The following is a 22,527-nucleotide window of genomic DNA, read 5'->3' as shown; positions in this document are numbered from 1 at the left end:
ATAATTTCCGTCTTGCACTGAAGGGGTGTGCACTTGAGTAACTGGGCAGTTCCTTAGCTTAGCCTTCCCATGCAAAGCTGATCTCAGCATCAGTGTGTGTAGCTGCAGCTGGGTGTGTCCCTACCTGTATGTGTGCTGGTGAAGTGCAGTCTGAAGCCTGAGAGAGTGCTTGGCAGGCTTGCCTCAGCAGTACAGTGTAAAGGGAGCCCAGGCTGGTGGGCAGGTGGGCTCAGTGGTACCCCAGTTCTAGGCAGAACCCCGAGGGGGAGAGAACTCATCATCCCAGTTCCTCCCATCCAATCAAAAATACACTGTATTTCTTCTCAATTTGAAAAATATGATTTTGAATATTTATGCATGAATCAAGCTGACCATACCGTTTCTCTTTATCTTCAGACTTAATACAACTAACAGTCATATTAATTAACTTAAAACATCAGCACAAAGTTAGCCCTCATATTGGGATCCAGGTGGATTTATTGACCTATGTTAAGTAAATGAGTACAGACTGTAAGATGAAAAGGTGACAGACAAGGTGGGTGAGGTAACAGCTTTCATTGGACCAACTTCTGCTGGTGAAAGACAAGCTTTTGAGCTACACAGATCTCAAGAAGAGCTGTGTAACGCGAAAGCTTGTCTCTCTCACCAACAGAAGTCTGTTCAGTGACAGATACTACCTCATCTACCATGTCTTTCTAATATCTTGGGACCAGTACGGCTATGACACCACTGCAAATAAAAGATGAAAACATGGCAGTTAATGATTATTATTTGTATTACAGAGTTTTGGTGCAGTAAACAAAGAAAAAGACAGATCTTGATATTACAATCAAATAAGCTGCAAGATATAGACACAACCTGAATGTATATGTCTGCTACATCTATGGGCCTGAATAATAGCCTAAAAATACTACCACTTGAAACAACAAATCAAAAAAATCAAATCTTTCAAAGAAATATCTCATCTAAATGTATCAAATTACACAGTAGAACACAGTGATTTGAAAATCTCAAGAAAATAGGTATCTTTGCCCTTCTTCTATATATTTTTGAGAACAGAAACGAACAAATGAAACCAATTAAGAGATGTTAAAAAGTTTTGTGCTATTAATGCAATGAACATGGCAGAATTTCAAGGCATCGCGGATAATGATTGCCCTAAATGGTCTAATTTAGAAAAGAAAATATTTCTTTGTTATCCATACTTTAACAAGCTGTAAAAGACTTTCAGTTATGCTGGTTCTATTTAAAACCATATTTTTACATACAAATTAAGCCAAACTGCATGACCCTATTGATTTGTACATACTTTTGATGCAATCCTTACATATTTTTTCCCATCCACATTATGTTCATTGAATGAACATTTTCTCTCCTGTAAATGTAAGTTTATCTTCTGGGTGTAATTTTACGTTGAACTGAGCTCAATAACTGCTTACTGATTTGTAGGCTTCAACATTGCACATTTGAACATTATAAAAATAATTCTGGCACTAAAAAATGTAAATATGTTCCTTGCCATACAAAAAAGAACGTATGCCATGTTTTACATTTGTTCCAAAGCCAGAGTCTTATACGCTCACGGTACTACATTTGATTCATTACCTTCACAAAGCCTTCAAATTGTAGTTCATATTGAGAAAGGGCCCCAACACAACATCCAAGTTATGTGGGGTTCCTACTGTTCTAATTCTACTGTTCAAATTTTCATGAGCTACATTTCTAAAAAAACCTAACATTCAAGTACTTATCCTAAACAAATTAAATAATGTTTACAACTACAAGTAGCTTGACAGTCACACAGGAAAATACAGCTAATGCACACCCCTTTATCTGGCTACTGTCCACACAGACTCATGGGCAGCAATAGCCTGAGCTGATGGTTTCCCGAGATGGGTGCCATAAGCTCCTTGCTTCTCCCAATCAATCAAAACCCTGCTTGATGTAGGGCTGCACCAAAGATTGCACCTTTAGTGATAAGGAGCCCCTCTTACTGGCCAGCTCAGCCTAATACACGGAGATGCAAAAGTGTAATATTCTGCACCCTCCGCCTTAGTTGTGAGCTGGGGGAGGAATCGAAGGACCATTCAGGTGCTCCTTCTCCTACAGCAAGGTCTGCCCTCCCACCCATCGATATGCTGGGGGAGCGGGGGAAGACAGCTTAAGAAAAGCAGTTGGTCGTTATCCTTGGGAGACTGTATTGGTACATAATTGCCAAATGTAAGTTATTATATTGATTGATACAGAATTGTGTTGAAGTTTCCATGTGTTCTACTACTTTGTGTAATTTTGGTGGTGGATGTATTCTTTGCAGGGAGTACATTTGTTCTGCTGTTTGAGCCAGGATGGCAAGAAAGGGAAGATGTATAAAACTCCCAAAATTGTGGTTCTTATGTAGCTGGGTCTGATACTCATAAGCAAAAGCTGCCTGGAGTTTGTTCTGTGTTGGCTCTAATCCTCTCTATAGGCGTAGAGCATGGCTTGGTACAAGCTAAATGTCCAGGCTCGGGTGGGACAGAGTATCTCTGCCTGGTTAGCCATTTTTACTTTGGGGTCTGTCAATGATGAATGGCTATAGCTACCCTTTGTGGCATATCCCTCCATTTTTTAAAATATTCTTCTTATTTAATAAATGTGCAACCTTTGTGCCATAAACTATTCTTAACTTGTAAAAGTGTCACTGTGGGGATCCTTTGAGCAAATCTTAGTTGTTACTTATAAACAACTATAGGTAAAAAAAATTCATATACAAGAGTTTTTAAATTCATAGTGTTGTTTTAACTGAAAGCACAGAGAAAATATTTCGTTAAATGGCTCCCATCACCATTCAGCAGGAAAAATTTGGTCAGGAAACTAGACCCACTTTTTCAAAAAAAATTCTACGGGATCTTTAATTGCCATAAGTGCCAGGGATTACCAAACAGATATTCTAATATGGAAAATACCCAGTCAGAGCTCTTATTAGGTGGGAAATACTCAGAAAAAATATTAATGGAATCCAGGACAAAATAAAAATCATGATGGACAAAAGGGTGTGGAAAGTATCAGCACTGGAAATGCAGGCAGAGAGGAAAAGAAATTTGAGACAGACTTTTACATGTGGTGAGTGACAGCTCCTTCAAGAGAAGTCACCGGGGGAGTGGGGGTGGGGAGAGGAGAAAACATGACACATAGATAACCTCAAGTAGGCCATAAGCTGGGCTCACTGTGGGAACAATAATGAGATGTGTCCTGGTTCCTCTTTTGTCTGCTACTACAAAACAGGCTGTGGAGACCTACAAGTATATGCACTACAACAGGAGTTCTCAAACTGGGGGTCGGGACCCCTCAGGGGGTCGCGAGGTTATTACGGGGGGTCGCGAGCTGTCAGCCTCCACCCCAAACCCCGCTTTGCCTCCAGCATTTATAATGGTGTTAAATATATAAGAGGGGTCGCACTCAGAGGCTTGCTGTGTGAAAGGGGTCAGCAGTACAAAAGTTTGAGAACCACTGCACTACGAGGAGGACATGGATCAATGTACTGAACTATAAATGAAGTCATGTGCCATGTTCAAAGAGTTCTAATTCTCCAACTAGTGCCTCCATCCATACACACTGGTATTGGCCTACAGCTCCTCTATGTCCTAACTTCACAATCCTCTGACAAAATGTAATTTTTCTAATCAAGTAACGCAACATGTAACACGGGGTTCCAATAGATGCTCTTGTCCTGTAAAATTATACTGACCATAAGGCTATTCTGCAGAATGTCTTCATTTTCCTCAATTACCAGTAGCTTCCCACCACAACAGAAGCTGTGCGCTGCAGCAACAGCGCCTCATAGGGACTGAGGATGTGAACAAAGCAATGGATAGTGCACTAGTGTCCAACATTAATTGCTTTTACCTTATCAGTCCCATTGTCAGTGATAAAGTAGCTAACTTTAGACTTCCCATCTAGACACATATTCAGGTTTCCCCGTAGTTTGTCCATTCTGTTTAGGAAAACATCTTTGTTGAGGAGGGTCATGTGAAGCAGAGATAATGTGTAGGGGTTCTGGGTCACACATTGGCTGGAGAATTAAAAGAGCCTTAGGAGGAAGGAAGAAGGTAGCAATTAAGCTACTAAGTGTCCAAAGATAGGAAAGGCATCAATGAAAAATTTCATGATGATCCAGATATTAATAGCGTAGTAAATGACATCCCCAGCAGTTCCCTTGAGAAACATTCTATGGGCCCTTCAATAAATACATAGAAAAAAAGCATCTCAAAACTATCTCAGCTGCTAAAAACTGTTTCCCTAGTTAGCTGCCTGATCTGCTGTACAGTAGCGTTAAAACAATGTTCCTTGTCCATTGGCATCACAAAACGACTGCATGCCAAGACTAGCAGTAAGTGTTAATGCTGCTGCTCCTATTGCTGATCTGACTTTGCTTTTGCTTTCTCCAATAGGGGCCCATCCCAGAGGGGAGAACAGAGAACGTAAGGGCTGTGTTGTTATTGCTGCTGCTATTACTACATAAGAGGAGAGAAAGAGGAGAAACACACTTAGTAGCAGTGGAGAAAATAGCATGACAGGAAGGAACAGAGGTAGTGTTAAGTGTCATTCCACAACCACTACTGTTTTTAATAAAAAATGGCAATTTGAAATTCATACTCAATCTGAATGTAGTGGGTGGAGTATAGTAACTAGGCTCAGGTTGCACAGACCATTTCTTTTGCTACACTGGTGCATGCTCATCACCCAGGAAATGGGAGAGTTATAGAGATAATTCTACTAAGGGTTGTCATCCTTTGTAGGTTTTCACCATGACTAATATTATGCATATATACATCATGCATACCTTGTGAGGTACTGGCTATGTGAAGCAGAAATCACCACCTATAGCACTTGTCTCAACACATTTACTAATGTCTACATACTCCTCACACTTCCAGTATTTACATAATGCGACATGGAACAAAAGACTGCACTCTAACCAATTTCCTCTACTGAGGTTTTCAGCCTCTTCGTAGAGAAACTGCTGTTGAACTACCTAGACAGTTACCTAAAGAGGAAGGAAAAATATGGTACAGTATCACCAACATATAGTCTTCCATCCCGAATGCTTTGAATTTCATATAATTTAATAAGAACAATGTTTGAAGTTGCTATTTAAAAAAAACCTGGTTATTTTATTTGTATATTTTGAGGCCAAGATACTTTCTGATGTACATTTATCATTTTTCCCCACTTAATCAAATTTCATCTTCCAAATAACCAAGTATTTTACAGTTCATAAAACGGTATCTTTATTTTTTATTATTTTAAAGAAAAACATACAAAGTTGAAAGGAAAAGTGAACAAAGTTTTTAGACAATGGAGTGAAAGTGCTCACCTGAGTAGTAGTCTCTCTGTCTTGCAGAGTCATTAAAGTAGGAAAAGCCACCTACCAGGAAGAAATGTAATACACTTAATATTTGTAAATAATGTTATAATCCTTCTACAAAAATTAAAAATTGAGTTTGCAGTATTACCACCTACAGAATCTTGGTCTTGTGTGATGAGGCTCTAGAACAGCAGATTTTCTATAAAATTTTGCCCAGCAATAGTCAAAGTATTTAATGTTTATAATCTTAATATTTTTCTCTGAGTCTCAAAGTGATGTCTCATATCATAAAAAGGGAAGAACCATGCAGAAGAGAAGATACCCAGTAAACATTCTGCAGAATTAGTGGTTGGGAAATTTTTGCAGGTAAATTGTGCACTGGGGAGTTCCTCTGGAGCGGAGGAAGGAGCTAGCTGTTCAGTTTCAGGCCACTCCACAGAAAACTTATGGCTAGAGTAGCCCCTGTTCTGTCTGTGCCCTGCTACATAAGAGGAGGAAGAGAAGACTTGTGGATCCAGGAAACAATCAGTTGGCCCTGCCCCCAAATCCTGGCTGTACAGCAGTGTCCAGGAGAGCTCCTGCAGCAAAGAGCTCTCTCCAAATCCTGCCTCACCCACTGTACTACACTGTTTCTATCACCAGACAGCACTGCTACAGATGGGTGAAAAATTCATCCTTAAAAAGGTGTGAATTGTCTCATATCAACCAAGTGGGTTATGAAATCTCTCTCTCTTAGTTTTGCCACTTAAAAGTCCTATATATCTAGAACTTACGGAGGCTTCATCACCAAACCCTGAATGCACTTCAAGCATTGACAGCAAGTAGGATAAATCTTCATGCTAGTGACCTACTGGATTATTTAAGGATTTATTTTACTATTTAAAAATAGAGCTAAACCAAATCATTTAATATAACAGCTTTAGTGAAAAGTAGAAAGAGAACAGATTTCTGAACTGATAATGGAGTCTCAATATACATTAGCTATATTCACATTTAACAAGGTATCATGAATAAATATATTACATTAGTCAACCTTATCATAGTAAATAAGCTACATATCTGTTGGTGGCACCAGGCATGACCCAGTGTTGACAGAGGGGTGGAAAATGACAGTGCCAATAAAGGCTCCCTGTATTAGGCCTCTGCTTGTCTGAACCGCTTCCATGTTTAAACTTTAATTAACCCCACAGGCTAGATGGAAAGAATGGAATGTGTGGCAACTAGTTATCAGTACCAGGAGGCAATTATACAGCCTGCTTGCACCTGGCTAAAGGGAGTGAAACAGAATGACCGGTCAAGAAAAGTTACTAACGAGATAATATGTTTTTTGCCAAGAATGATCTAACCTGTTTAGAGTAATTGCTGCTTCATAATGTATTTGCTGTATGGGAACTAAAAAGGAGGGAGAAGAGGGGGGCGAAGGGGGAAAGCTGGGCATTGGGGGTAATAGACATGCTTAGCTAAGATTATGTATAAAGACAGAGAGCTGCTTTTCTGGGGTGTGCTTGATCTGAGGTGTGTTCCTCCAAGCATCCTGCGCTTTGAGATCTCAAATAAACTTTTTTTTGCTTCTCCACCCTGGTGTGTCTAATTGGAGCGAGGCACTCCGGGCAACGAATCACTGTTTGCTGCCTCAGGCCTTTTGGGCCGGCAACAGTTTTGGCGTCCCTGGGTGGGCTTGAGGCTAAATTTAGCCTTGCCCGGACCCCTCCTGGAGGTCGACGGATTGCGGCGACGACCGATGCCTAGCGCGCACCGGTGACTTCATCGGGGGCCTCGGCGGAGACGCGGTGTGGTCGACCCCGGAGGGCACTACGGTGCAACGCGCTCAGATAGTGGAGAAGCAGCTACGGGCGACGGTGGGGAACCGGTCTCGTGGATAAGGTAGGAACAGTCCAGTGCTGTTAACCTTTTGTTTGCCTGTTAAGACCTGGGGACGCCCAGTGTCTTCCCATAGGTATGGGGCAGGGACAGAGTACAGGCAGGGTACGGTGTACACCCTTAGAATGCATTCTGATGAATTGGAAAGTGTTTGAAAAAGATCCATTGACTAAAAGTAAACTGAAAAGATTCTGTACAGTAAACTGGCCTCAGTATCAGCTAGAGGGCCAGGAAAGGTGGCCACCGGAGGGATCACTTAATTACAACACGATCCTTCAATTAGCTTTGTTTTGTCAGCAAATGAATAAGTGGAATGAATTTATGTATGCACAGTTGTTTATGTTGTTGAGAGATAGGTCAGATTTGTTGCAAGAGTGTAATCTGACTCCGACAGGCTCGGCAGTCACTGTTGTTAGTTCCCCGAACCCCTCCCCGGTTGTAATGGCAGAGTCGGTGTCCCCTTCGGCTCCTACACCCCCACCGTATAAAGACCAGGTGCCTCAGGTTTCAGAGATTGCTCCTTCAGTGGGATTTTATCCGTTGATTACTGAGACTGTGGTGGCTCGCCCGGGAGCAGAGGGGCGCCGGGCCACTACTATGCTAGTTTACTCACATGTGCCTTTTAACCCAGTGGACTTAGCAGCCTTTAAGGCACAGGCAGGGAAATTCTCCACGAATCCCAGCAAGTTTATTTCGGTTTTTAAGGGATGTTTTGCCAGTCACAAGCCTGACTGGGATGACTGTAATATCCTTATGAGGACCCTGTTGTCTGAAGTGGAAAGGAATCAGGTTATAGCTAAGGCAAGAGAAGGAAAAAAGGCAAGTGAAGATGATGGTTGCAGCAGTACAGGCCAGTGACAAGAGGAAGTTTCAGGAAGGTGGTGAAAGGGGCCGGGGGAATGAAAGGTCATGGACGTGGGCGCCCTGGCTCACAGGAAAGGCGTTTGGGACGCAATCAGTGTGCCATATGCCGAAAGGAGGGACACTGGAAAAATGAGTGCCCCGAGAGGGAAGATACCCCTATGATGGCAGCAGAGAATCAAGACTAGGGGTGTCAGGGAAAACGGACTATCCTGCCCCCGGAACCCCGAGTAAAAATGCGGGTGGGAAATTCTGAAATAGACTTTTTAGTAGACTCTGGAGCAGCTCGAACCGCTGTAAATCAACCCCTCCAGCTGCCTGTGGCAGATTCCCTCACTGTGGTCGGCGCTACAGGAAAAGGAATCAAATGTCCAGTGTATGCCCCAGCAGAATGTGCTTTGGGAGACAGAACTCTCTCCCACAAGCTGGTTTACCTCCCCGACTGCCCAACGCCTCTACTGGGACGGGATCTGCTTTGTCGCTTAGGTGCCACCCTGCACTTCACCCAAGATGAAATCACCCTCACCTTGCCCCCAGAGAATGCCTGGATAATGACTCTTGCAGTTGAGCCCTCAGCCATGCAAGCCCCAGAGTGGAGCCAGTGGGAGGACCAGGTTTTTCCTCTAGTATGGGCATCAGGGGTCCCAGGAAAGGCAGCACATCACACCCCCATTAAAGTTCAGCTCCTGCCAGGAAAAAGTCCGGTGCGGATCAAGCAGTATCCGATAAAGAGGGAGGCCAGAGAAGGGCTGCAGGAAACTATAAATCAGTTTCTGAAGTACGGGGTACTGCGAGAATGTCAGTCAGCCTGGAACACCCCCATCCTGCCTGTTCGAAAGCCCAATGGCACCTATCGGCTGGTCCAGGACCTGAGGGCAGTTAATGAACGGGTTAAGACTCTGCACCCCCTTGTTCCAAACCCATATACACTGTTGGCATCTATAGGAGGGCAGTACACCCACTTTTCAGTCCTAGACCTGAAAGATGCTTTCTTCACAATTCCGGTCGACACACAATCTCAGGAGATTTTCTCCTTCGAGTGGGAAGACGACCGAAGGGTTAAAAGGCAGTTTTGCTGGACTGTGTTAGCCCAAGGATTTAAGAACTCCCCTACGCTTTTCGGCCAGGCTCTGGCCAAAGACCTGGAGGAGTGGAATACTCCGGACGGGATTCTCCTCCTGCAGTATGTGGACGACCTGTTAATTGGGGCGGTGGGATTAACCCCTTGCCTCCACGCCACTGTGAGCCTCCTGAACTTTGTTGGACTCAGAGGATACCGGGTAGCTCAGAGCAAGGCTCAAATTGCCCTCTCAGAAGTACAGTACTTAGAATTTCACATAAGACAGGGGGAGAGACAGCTTTCAAAGGAGAGGAAGAAAGCCATCTGTCAAATTCCTATCCCAAGCAATCGTAAACAGCTCAGGGCTTTTCTGGGCATGGCAGGCTTTTGCAGAATATGGATCCCAGAGTTCGGACTGTGGGCTAAGCCCTTGTATGAATGTGTTAAGGGAATGGATCACGATCCCTTTCACTGGTCCTCAGAAGCTGACAAGGCATTTAAAGTGTTAAAGAGAAAGCTAATGGAAGCTCCAGCACTCGGTCTTCCAGACCTCTTTAAGCCGTTTCAACTGTATGTGCATGAAAGGAAGGGAGTGGCTCTAGGGGTGCTTACTCAATTATTAGGCACTTGGAAACGTCCTGTGGCATATTTCTCTAAACAACTGGATCAAGTTGCCAAGGGGTGGCCAGCTTGCCTGCGAGCTGTCGCGGCAACTGCCCTAGTGCTTGGTGAAGCAGAGAAACTGACTTTGGGGGGGACTGTGCAGGTGTATACCCCTCATATGGTTCAAGCCCTGCTGGACACTAAGGGTGGTCTTTGGCTCACGCAGGCTCGGGTAGCTCGGTACCAGGCTAAACTCCTAGAAAATCCTGAAGTTACCCTGCAGACCCCTCCCTCAACCCAGCCACTATGTTACCAGAAACAGAGGAGCAGGAACATGACTGTTTAGAAATCATAGATGCCCAGTACTCCAGCCGTCCAGATTTAAAAGATCAACCGCTCTCAAATGCAGACTGTGAGTGGTATACTGATGGGAGCAGTGCTGTCATAGATGGGCAAAGGAGGGCGGGCTATGCTGTTGTGACCCTCTACGATACAGTGAAAGCAGAGAGTTTACCTGCTGGAACATCTGCCCAGCTTGCTAAACTTGTAGCATTAACCCGTGCACTTGAACTGGCAAAAGACAAACGGGTTAATATTTTTACTGACTCAAAATATGCTTTTGGGGTATTGCATGCTCATGCTGGTCTGTGGAAACAAAGGGGAATGCTTACAGCTCAGGGGTCCCCGGTCAAGCATGGGACACAGATTCTCCGGCTTCTGGAAGCGGTGCAGCTCCCCTCAGAGGTAGCAGTGGTGCACTGCAAAGCTCATCAACGAGAAGACCAGGACGTAGCCAAGGGCAACGCCAGGGCCGACAGGGAAGCCAAGCGGGCTGCCACCCTGGAACCATTGGAAGCTGAGGAGGCCCATGTGCATGCCCTCATCCCATCAGTGGGTGAGCTCCCAGCCCCTCGGTACTCTCGTGAAGAAAGGAATCTGGCCGACTCCCTTGGGCTCCAGGAAAAGGAGGGATGGCTCCACTCCACAGAAGGAAAAATCCTCCTACCTAAAAGCCTAATACGGCCAGTACTACAGAAACTACATCAGACCACTCACGCTGGAAGGGAGGCTCTCACCCAGCTTATGAATAAGTATTTTCTAACCTCTGGATTAAGACCCCTGGCTTCCCAGGTACAGGCTGAGTGTTTAGTCTGTCAAAAGAACAACCCTCGACCAGGAGTGTCAGTGCCACCAGCCACTCTGGAACCTACCCCAGGGCCAGGATTGGTGTGGCAAGTAGACTTCACTGAATTCCCCCGGACCCAAGGGTTCAGGTACCTCCTTGTCATGGTGGATCGATTCAGCGGATGGCCTGAAGCCTTCCCATGCCGAAACAACACTGCCAGAACTGTGGCTCTCAAGTTTGTCAAGGAGATCATTCCTCGCTTTGGACTCCCCCAGTGGATGGAATCTGACAATGGAACACACTTCACATCGCAAGTTATTCAGGGGATTTCGGATGTTCTACAGATCACCTGGAAGCTCCACACTCCATGGCGACCACAGGCCAGTGGAGTAGTGGAACGTACTAATCAGACACTCAAGCGGCATCTCTCAAAGGTCTGCCAAGAGGCTTCTCTTCGGTGGCCTGATGCCTTACCCCTTGTTTTGCTCCGAGTTCGTGCTCTCCCAAAGGGCAGGTTAGGGCTTAGTCCCTTCGAGATTATGTTTGGGAGGGCATGGCCTATGAATGGTACACCGGTTCTGTTAGGGGAGTGGAAGGTAGGCTGCGGTTTCTTATCTCAGTACATGTGCTCTCTGTCTGCTGTTCTCTGTTCTCTCCACAGGTATACCAAAGATTTGCAGCCTCTCCCACTGGATGCCCCTGTCCACTCCCTGCAGCCTGGTGACTCCGTTCTCGTTCGTACCTGGAAGGACGAGCCTCTCCAAGAGAAGTGGAAGGGACCTCACACCGTCCTGCTGATCACCCACACAGCAGCAAAGGTCGAGGGATACAAGAACTGGATCCACTACTCCCGTCTGAAAGCAGTGCCAGCTCCTGAACGGTGGACCGTCCAACCTGCGGAGAAGACTGCCAACGACGATCTGGGACTTAAGCTGTTATTCAGGCGACAGTAAGGCCTGCTGGGAATGCCCTGTGACCCCTTTGGACAGTTACAGCGCACTCCCCGTGAACACTCTGAGCGTTGGCTGTGTTTATTTTCACAGGGCCAGCCTAACCTGTGGGCCTGGTCCCTTTTGTTTTTAATCTGCTTGTTGTTAGTAGTAGTAATTTTGTGGGTATTTGGGGAATTGTAATTGTTAGGCCTTAGGATCACTTGCCCAGTATGGATCCAGGCCTAGGGTTTGCCACAATGTTACTCTTTGCTATGGGAACACATCCTGTCAGCCGAACAGGCTTTCGAGGAGTGGAAGGCCCAGGAAAGGGAACCCACAATTTTTAATTCCCTTTGGAGTTGGTTGCCCAACCTAGGAGGACTGGGAAGTGGCCTTGTGCGTCTCCTCCTCACAGGTGTGATACTGTGCCTGGTCACCCTCCTCCTGCTTGCTTGTTTTAAACTGCTCCTCCGTAAACTTTGTACCCCCCGTGTCCCGAAGGTCCCTATGTACCCTCTCATTGACAGCCCCAGCTCCATAGAACTCAATTACGTTTTGTCCACAGTATATGAGAACACTCAGCCAAAGGTTTGTTGAGTATTCTCAAAGGAGGGAATTGTTGGTGGCACCAGGCATGACCCAGTGTTGACAGAGGGGTGGAAAATGACAGTGCCAATAAAGGCTCCCTGTATTAGGCCTCTGCTTGTCTGAACCGCTTCCATGTTTAAACTTTAATTAACCCCACAGGCTAGATGGAAAGAATGGAATGTGTGGCAACTAGTTATCAGTACCAGGAGGCAATTATACAGCCTGCTTGCACCTGGCTAAAGGGAGTGAAACAGAATGACCGGTCAAGAAAAGTTACTAACGAGATAATATGTTTTTTGCCAAGAATGATCTAACCTGTTTAGAGTAATTGCTGCTTCATAATGTATTTGCTGTATGGGAACTAAAAAGGAGGGAGAAGAGGGGGGCGAAGGGGGAAAGCTGGGCATTGGGGGTAATAGACATGCTTAGCTAAGATTATGTATAAAGACAGAGAGCTGCTTTTCTGGGGTGTGCTTGATCTGAGGTGTGTTCCTCCAAGCATCCTGCGCTTTGAGATCTCAAATAAACTTTTTTTTGCTTCTCCACCCTGGTGTGTCTAATTGGAGCGAGGCACTCCGGGCAACGAATCACTGTTTGCTGCCTCAGGCCTTTTGGGCCGGCAACATATCCATATTTATTATTTTTAGTTTATACAAATATTTATTGTGAAAAGCTTTTGTTATGCTGAGAACATCAGCTACTATAGAAAATTCAAAGCACTACTTTTGACTATTTACATTTTTGAATGAACATATAAAACACGCTATGTCATAGGGCCCAGCCCTGCAAACTTTCAGTAACGTGGCCCTTGTATTTTTACCTGACTGAAACAGTGAAGTCAGTGGGACTACTCACATAAGGAGTTGCAGGACTGGGCCCATGGTTTGTACTTCTAAATACACGGATGTGCAGTATTTGCATTTTCCCCCTATTTAACCAGCACCACGTATAAACTGGTAGTAATACAATACCAAAATCAACAATATTGGAAATTCTTTAGACAACTGTCTAAACGCCAAAAGCTCACTTTCAAAATGTGGGTACTTCCAATATAATATATACAGGTAATAAAAAGATAGAAACGTATCATACTCAGCATAACAGAACAACATAATATTTCTCTGGGTTTACTGCATTTCATTTAAAATGGAGGTTTTTAAATGGGATTTTAATTTTATCCCTAATTTTTTAAAAAAATAATATAGTCTTAGGAAGTACAAACATTTGAAAAATATTTGATCCTGTTCTTGGCTCCATTTATTTCTAATAACCCAAATCTTAAATTTAATATTAAGCCATACTGTTAACTTCTTGGCATGCCAAGAGTGTTCACTATGTACCTGCAGTTGCTTTCATGAGCATCTTCAGAGGCCCCAGCGTGTACATCAATCCAACAAGAATACCTGCCAGATGCCCAGCAAAAGAAGTCCTAGGAGAAACAGAATCATTTGAGAGAGTTTGTATGCCTGACGATTAGATATAATCTGTATTCCCATGATTCCAATGTATGTCAATGGGTCACAGTTTGCAGTCTTTGTTCCATATGTCTTTTATTCTGTGCAGTTTAATACATCTTAAAGAACAACATTTTCCACCTTTTTTGACCACTGAAATGAGTAACCACAATATGTTTTAAAGGAACATCTCTGACCAAATGAGGAGCTAAAAGTGACTGATGTATTACAAGAATCAATATGCCTCAAACAAAATAAGAAGTGTTGGACAAATTGTATAAATTTCATTCAGATTTAGTTTGTTTCTGTTGTACAAAAAACATTATCTAAAATTAGTTCTCTTTTAGCTCTTGAAATTCCTGATTCAGCATTACACTGCTCCTGTTTTACATCAATGGAACTTTACTGAAATCACAAAGCTACAAAGGCATAAAACTGGAATAAAGCCATGGTAAATCAGGTCACTGTAAGAGGTAAATTACCACACTGTGTTTATAAAATAATTCACAACTACTGCACATTTTAAAATAGTAAATATATATGTAATGAGTAGCACTCCAATTGCAGCAACAGCTTTTGTAATTAAACAGATCTGGCTTTGTTTCTAAACAAGAGCTTTATATAACTAATATTTTTAATTTTGGCGATGGTTTGGATAATGAGGTTCTCTTTCCCAGGAACTCACTATAAACTCTGGCTAGCGGTACAAGGCTTCTTCAAAACTGTAAGTGGGAAAAATGTGGTCCTACTTTTTAGTTTTCTAAGACCCTCCAGTCTGACCCCCCGCCCAAAATCTCATTATGTAGTAGAAATAAGTAATAAGTAGCACTGCAGAAAAGGATCTATGGCAGTGGTCCCCAAACCAGTACGCCCCACCCGTAATGGAATCTGTCCATGCCCCTCACCCCCAGGAGCTGCAGTCAGGAGATGGGGCCAGGAGCAGATCCACAGCCAGGCTCGGGGCCATGGCCAAGAGTGGAGCCAGGCCCAAGAGCAGAGCCACAGTTGGGGCTCAGGAGTAGAGGCACAATCGGGACCAGAAGCCGAAGCTGCAGCTGGGAGCAAGGCTGTGGCTGCGGGTGGGGCCAGAGCAGAGCTGGGAGCAAAGCGGGGCTGGGGGGTGCTTCCTCCCTGCCCCCTACTGGGGTTGGCTCAGGCCCCACCGTGCCCCCCGAACATTCCTCTGCACTCCACCGGGGGAGGGTGCATCCCACAGTTTGGAGATTATTAGGGGGTTATTAAAGTGGATCAGAAGTTGCATATAAGCCAACAATGTGAAAAAGGCTAATATTCTGGGTGTATTAACAGGAATATTGTATGCAATTCACAAGAGGTAAGTGTTACACTGTACTGAGCAATGGGCAGGCCTCAGCTGGAGCACTGTGTCCAGTTTTAGGCAACATATTTTAAGAAAGATGTGGACAAACAGAAAAGAGTCCAGAGGAACAACTAAAATGATAAAAGGTTTAGAAAACCTGAACTATGAGGAAAGGTTAAAAGAACTAGGCAAGTTTAGCCTTGAGAAAAGAAGACTACGGGAAAAGGAGTAAGGAACTTGAGAACAGTCTTCAATTATTTTAACGTCTATTATAAAAAAGATAGTAATCAATTGCTCTCAGTATCCACAGCAAGGCAGAACAAGTAGTAATGGGCTTAATCTGCAGTAAGGGTGATTTAGGTTAGATATTAGGAAAAGTTTTCTAACTATAAGGATAATTAAATACTTGAATTTAATTCAAGGTTAAATTAGGGAAGGTTACCAAGGGAGGTTATATAATTGCCATCATTGGAGGTTTTTAAGAACAGGTTGGACAAACACTTGCCAGGGATGGTCTAGATTTACTTGGCCCTGCCTTAGCACAGGGGAGGTGGGGGGGAGGCTAAAGGGCCTCTTGAGTTCCCTGCTAGCTCAATTTCTATGATTCTTTGGCTGTGGTTTTTTTCTAGGAAGTACTGATTTGTTAAGTAATTTGAATAAGGAATTTTTCTTCAGGAAAATCCCTAAATTCCTGTCAAGGCTCTAGTGCAAATGGTTTGAGTTGAGTAATGCTTGTTATAAACTTTAATATAGTATTTTTCAGCTTTCAGAGCTATTGTTCTGAAGAGTTCTTCCTGAAGCGAAGGTACTAAGCCCTGATTCAGTGCTGGTCTACTTCCAGTTAATATATGAAGGAGAATGTGCCACTGTAAAGACTGCAAACAAAGAGGGCACAGAATGCCAAAATGTTCATTCTACAGTTTAATCACCTAAACTGTCAAAGAATTTTTCCAAATGCTATAAAAATCTGAGGTGAACAACTCTGCCACTAACAAGGTCTAGTTTTGGCTATTACACCCACATGGAGGCATAGTTAGGTTACAGCATTAAGATTTAAAAAAAAGTCAAAGTGTGAAAAAGAAAAACTTGTTTTAGCTTGTCACAACATACAGCTGGTATCCAACATATTGAAGGATAAGACAGACCAGTTCCCAAAGATAAATAAAACCCTGGATTTTGCTAGTGGTCCTTCTGCTTATGTGAAAACAGGAGACCTGAAGTCTTTGTAGACTGAGCTCCTCCCTTGGGAACCTCTATTCCCCAACCCTTTTGCAGGGGAGGAAGGAAGGATTCAGAAGCAAGCTGAGTCATAGGGGTGAGCCAACGTGGGATGACTCCATGTTACTGGTTCTGTGTTGGGAGTCCTGAACACGATTCTGGACCCAGTTAAATGCCTGGTATGAGAGAGCAGGAAGTGGAGTGCAATGCACCCCTCCCAGTGTTAAATAAAGTTGCGACCTGCTGCTTAAATCCATTGTCTGTATCTACTATTCTTTCAGCTGCATGTATTGATCAACCACATTGGCATTTACAGCAACTGGGTCAGGACCTCCAGTGTAAGTTGCTTTTCTATAGGTTTAAAGCTCTATAAGTACTCCCTCTAGGCTGGAATTTGACTTAAAATTACTTGGATGCCAAAAAAATTTAACACACATCCTAAAGACATAATGTAATACCTGCACATGAAAAACCTTTCATAACTTATAGTAAGATCACCCTGGCTGAAGATTTTTAATTACAAAGAATCACTTAACAGTGAGTGTGTGAAATCTCTACTTCTTTATTGTTTTGCTTTTATGGTCCCTACTTCTCTATTGTTTATCTGTATAGTTTCTGTCCACTGCTTTGATTGTTTCTGTCTGTTACATAACTAATTTTGCAAGGTGTAAATCACCTAAGGTGGTGGCAGGGCTTTGGAGCTGTGCTCCGGCTCCACTCCAGCTCCAGGCAAAAACCTGCAGCTCCATTGCTCCGGAGCTGCTCCGCGCTCCAGCTCTGGGCTCCGCTCCAAAGCCCTGGGTGGGATAGGATTGGGTAAAGGATTATTTTGAAATATATTAGGATATAATCAAAGAATTATTTTGTAATACTTTAGTAAAATGATTGGTTAAGGTATAGCTAAGCAGGACTCAAGTTTCACTATATCAACTGAGGTCCAAAAGGAAGTTTTTTGGAATCAACTCCAGGACACAGCCCCAGGATCAGAACTGCCAGACCTCAAAATCCTGTCAACTATATCGTGCAGAAGCTGGAGGCCCTGGACGACCTGATCCTGACTGGCCAGCAGGAAAAGTTTGTCTGCCTTATTGGGACTGGTGAGTATTGTATGCTTAGTGTGTAAATTCTGTTTTGATGTCCCAGCAGCCCCATTACTTCCTTGTTTCTTTCATGGAATTTTTTTTTAAAACCCCTGCTGTCTGGCTGCCTTCCCTGCCATATCTACAACCAATGGGAAAGGGAGTTTCAAACTTCCCAGGGCTTACAGGGGGAGGGACGGACGTCCATTTATTTAGCGTCAGAGCAGCGGAAATGCTGGCCAGAGTGATCACTTTTGGAACTGTGGGATATCCTTCAGAGGCCAAAAGATGTTTACACTGGTAGAATGTGTCTTCACTTTCACAACAGCGCAAAAAGAACAGCGGTAAGAGCTGTATGCCTCTTGTGAAGGTGGTTTTCTTTTTGCGGTGAAACTTCTGAGTTTCACTGCAAAAAGTCATTAACAAGTGTAGATGCTCCTATGGTTTTAAAGGGACATTTTGCGCTTTAAATGACAAGTGTAGACATAGCCTTAGGAACAGGGTAAAGGTGGTTGCCCTAGAGTGTGAGGTTACTCACTGAGCCCTAGGAACGGGGTAAAGGTGGATGCCCCTAGAGTGTGCAGGTAACAAAAATAATTAAGAACATTACAGGAAAGCAAATGAAATCCAAATGATTTGTTTCCATATGAAAAACTTTTAATTTCCCCCCCAACTTTATTCTAAACTAATATTGTACTTCATTTTTAATTAGAAATAACTTCTCACCAACATTGCATGATTTATCTTACATTGTTTCAATCCTTCTTACATAACATTTGTAGCTTTAATCATCTGAAATATCTAATGTTAACAGAACAAAAATACTTGTGTCACTGGGCTGCCACTGTCTCTTATTAACAGTGTTCTGTAGTTAAAAAAAAAAAGTGATTGGCGTCATACACATATAAATTATAGGACAGTACATCAACCAATCATTTAATCCAGAACTCTTAGCTCAAACCACCATTATTACAGTCTTTTGGAGAAACAGCTTCTTATTTGTTTTCATGTATTTCTTACCTTTTGTCGACCAAGAGGCCACATTAGATAAAGTGTGCTTTTTTTGTTAAAGCAGCATTAGCAAACGGACATACTGTAAGCTACCACTTCCTTTAGATAAAGTGATGAATTTCTCAAAACAATAAGTGCTAGTTCAACTAAATCAATAGCACGTACAGCCAAATACACAAGCCAATTTATGTTCTTCGTTGCTAAATTAAAACATGCTTAGCAAGTAGGCCCTATAGCTAATTTAAGAATTCAAACTATTTGAATGCAAATCAGACCACATTAAATCATCACACAAGAAGGAATCAACTACTGATTTAGAGCAGCACTGCACAGAAAAACAGTTGAGTTTTTTTATTATTAATTATTATTATTAACAACAAGCTTTCCCCTTTCATGTTATTTTGTAATAAATCTGGAATTTTGAATTACCTGGTAAATCTTTACCAGCCATGTCTGGCAAAGAACAGAAGCCAGGAAACTGGCTCTCACTGGTTAACATCACTTCTCCAGACTCTTATGAAACTAATTTCCTTGTGTAACTGAATGTTAGCAGGTCGGAAGGCACCAAAGAAACTAGACATTCCATGCACCATACTGTAACTCCTCTAAAACAGAGTTTTTCAAACTGTGGGTGTGCCCTCCCCCAAAGGGGAGCGTGGAGCAACATTCAGGGGGCCAAGCAGCAGCTGCGGGTGGCTCGGGTCAGCCCCACATGGCAGTGCAGGGAGAGAGTGCCACCTTCACCCCCTGACTCACCTCAGCATGCCACCTAGCCTGTGGGTCAGTGTCAATATCTGCCATGGGTGTGCTGATTTCTACCTCCATTAGCCTCCATGCTGAGCACTGCCTCCGCCCCCAGAAACCATCGCATGTGCCTTCCCCCACCTTGAAAACCCAAGGCGGGAGGGGCAAAGGGGTAGGTATTGGCCCTGCCCTAGCAGTGCAGCCTGGCTGCAGAAGCAGCCTGCTGCTGAGGAAGCCTTGGCTGTGCTATTGGTAAGTATCTGTGTATTTGAAACTTACAGGTGTGGGCAATTTAAAGTTGTTACGGTCTCTGTTAGATTTATGAGTAGGTTATCAAGAATACTTTTGCATGTCTCTATTTTTGTCTGGGTTGTGGGAGTGCCACCAAAAATTGTAACTCAAAGGGGGGGTCAGCTCAAATCATTTGCAAACTGCTGCTCTAAAGAGTAATTTTTTTTTATTTAAAAACAATCCAATGATTCCCTGTTCCCTAGTTTCAGTCAGAAACAATTTCAACAGTGATTACACCAACCCTTCTAAGAAACACTGATATATTTCAGGCAAGTACCAGAAGCCTGAAATCTGAAAGTTCAAATCTGAGAGTGAGGATCCATATAATGAGCCAGTGCACAAGCCCACCAAAGTCAAGAGGACTGGGCACAGAAGTGGGCAAAGGAGTCCACCCAGGAACAGCTTGTAGGATCAGGTCTGAATTAGTCCTGCAGATTTTCATGACAACGAATTCGCATAAAACCATTTGAAATTCACTCATGACAACCAATATAACACATAGAGCCCACATGAGACCAGAGGCACTTCTGGCTTTACATACCTAAAGGCCTCCCGATGTGACACCAGGCTGGAAGTTGCCATCCCCATGGATGTTGGGTGGGGTTTTATTTAAGAGTTTGGGCACAAAGATAATTTTGGTTATGATTTTCAAACTTGACCAAAGATTCCAGGTGCCTTAGTTTTCTAGAAAGGGCTGAATATGACTCCTGAAACACCCTTTTAGGTGCCAAGGTGAACACCCAAATATTCAGGTACACAATTGTTAGTTCTGAAAATCTTGACCTGTGTAATTTTATCAATAGGCGTATGTACAATAGTTGAGGAAGGCAACAGTTTGTTTAAAAAAATGCTGTTAGGCTAGGTATAACACTGAAAACAAAACACACAACTTGGTAGTAGTAGTTGTAGATAGAAGTATCTACATAAAATGCATATAGACAAAGACGTGATGTGTGTTTTATCCCTTTCCCCACCCCCCACTGACAAGGTTTGTTTTACTAGATTATAAGTACTTCAGGGCACAAAGTGGATCATATATATGTATATAGCACCCTCCACAACTACTTATTTGTTTTGTGATGGCACACAGAGGCTTCAGCAATGACTGGGGACCCCCGTAAGGGCTGCTGCACTATCAATAAATTATTAATAAATAAATAAATATGAAGTAGTGTAAAATGGTAAACAACTAAATACTTCAGCGGAATGTTAGACAGCTCCAACTATCATAAACTGTTGCATTTAGATTGTTAAAATGAACAAGTAGGAAGAAAATATTTATATTATAAATGTTTAATTGATTAGTACCAAGCAACATGCTGATTAATATTATCTCAGTACATTTCTATATGTAGGAAACTACATGGCCCTTATGATTTACTATATGCAGGAACAGTGACACTAATTTTAATACAATAAAAAGGGGAAGTACTACTTTTTAGAATAATTTTTAGAGAAGGTGCTGGGGTGAATAGCAGCACAGACAACTATTTTCCCTCTAATGAGAAGTCAGACAAAAGATTAGCTTCTCACCAATAAACTGTGTTGCTTGAACTGCGCCACAGTTAACCTGCATATCTCAATCACACTCTTGAAATTCCCAGTTGCAGGATCAATTACAATAGGTCACTTCTTTAAATGTGCCCACAACCAATTCAAGAAAAGAAAAGGAGATACTCTATCCTGAGTCAATTTATATTGCTGTTACAGCTTTCATTGGCATGACATTACTGTGAAGACACATATTAATAGTACTGCAAGCAAGAGAAAGATGGGGAAAATGTACTGAAAGTAACAGAAATGTTTGCCATGCAAGGATAAGTTGGCTCATTGATTTAGCAGCTCTCAAAGATGAAGCTATAAACTAAAACGTGAAGGAGACAGAAAGTTTCTTAGCATCAGCAACTCAAATCATACGTCAATAACCATAATCACTATTAACATGGCAAAGCTGTAAGACAGCGCTCATCAATAAAGCAGCATTTAAATACAAGTGATATTAACAATGTGGCTCCCAAAACTCAACTAGTGAGCAAAAATACAAAGCTTTTAATCACACTACACAGTAATATAGCAAAATACCAAAATCTCATGACATAAATCTTTAATTTACAGCTGTACAAATTGCTGACAATGATACCTGAAACTACACAAAACTCTCCTGGTTTCATGAAAAACTCAAAATTCAAATCAGGTTTGACAAATTATTCTACAATATTTGAGAAAATTAAGCCCCGTTTTGAGCAAACCTGAAATGGTTTATGGCTTTACATGAAAAATTGGAATTCTCAGTTGTGTGTGTTGCCAAACTAAAAAAGTAATACTGCATTGGCAGTTCTGGCTGGGTTTTGTTTTCAGATTTTAGCTGTCTTTGAAACTCAGGGGGCTTGAAACAACATAGAATGAAACCAAAGAAAATGTTCACATGGTTCTCTAAGAAGTGAAACCACCAAGGTTTTTTTGTTTGTGTCTTTTGTTTTTTTACAATTCTATTAAGTCTTACCATGCTACAGGATTGACCCATTATAAAATACCCTTATTTTTCAACAAATAATACACTGAAGATTTCACTGTAAATCTCTGACATTTGGTTGTGTGTTTAAGAAGCTGACTGAAGCCTCTGTACCTAAATAATAATCTGCTAGCATGCACCTGCTCTTCAAAACTGGGATAGTTCTCATGTCTTTCACTTTGTGCACCTTAGAGGTACCCAGTGAGAGTCTGGTATTACTGAAAGTGGGCAGAACTATCTTAAATCCATATTAATCAACATAGTTGAATTAAAAACAGGCAGATATGAAGGGAAAACTTTGAACATACGTTAATGGCGACCTGAGCTAGAAAAATCTTCCTTTTCAGCATCAGCCATGAACCACGTTAAATATGAGAAATGTATTACATTTTGTGGTATATGCCATCTTACAAATCTGGAAAAATTTACCAGACACCTTGTGATGCTGTATGATTGAAATATGACCATTTATATCATTGATATTCCCACTATTCTACAAATG

At 42.6% G+C, this 22,527-nt stretch overlaps 1 protein-coding gene across 7 annotated transcripts in view; it reads right to left on the bottom strand.

The window, feature by feature from the left end:
- Positions 1-22,527, bottom strand: part of RHBDD1 (rhomboid domain containing 1) — a 132,027-nt gene that overhangs the window by 86,254 nt on the left and 23,246 nt on the right. For all 7 annotated transcript variants that reach the window (XM_045031185.1, XM_045031189.1, XM_045031190.1 and 4 more), the window contains 2 exons: positions 13,739-13,827; positions 5,357-5,407 (listed from right to left, as the gene is read on the bottom strand). In XM_045031185.1, coding sequence (XP_044887120.1) covers positions 5,357-5,407; positions 13,739-13,827 — 140 coding nt within the window. The remainder of the gene's footprint in view (positions 1-5,356; positions 5,408-13,738; positions 13,828-22,527) is intronic.

The sequence above is a fragment of the Mauremys mutica genome, chromosome 9, assembly GCF_020497125.1.
Source record: "Mauremys mutica isolate MM-2020 ecotype Southern chromosome 9, ASM2049712v1, whole genome shotgun sequence".
Taxonomy (NCBI): domain Eukaryota; kingdom Metazoa; phylum Chordata; order Testudines; family Geoemydidae; genus Mauremys; species Mauremys mutica.
The sequence above is the reverse complement of the archived record's forward strand: the minus strand, read 5'-3'. Positions and strand labels throughout refer to the sequence as shown.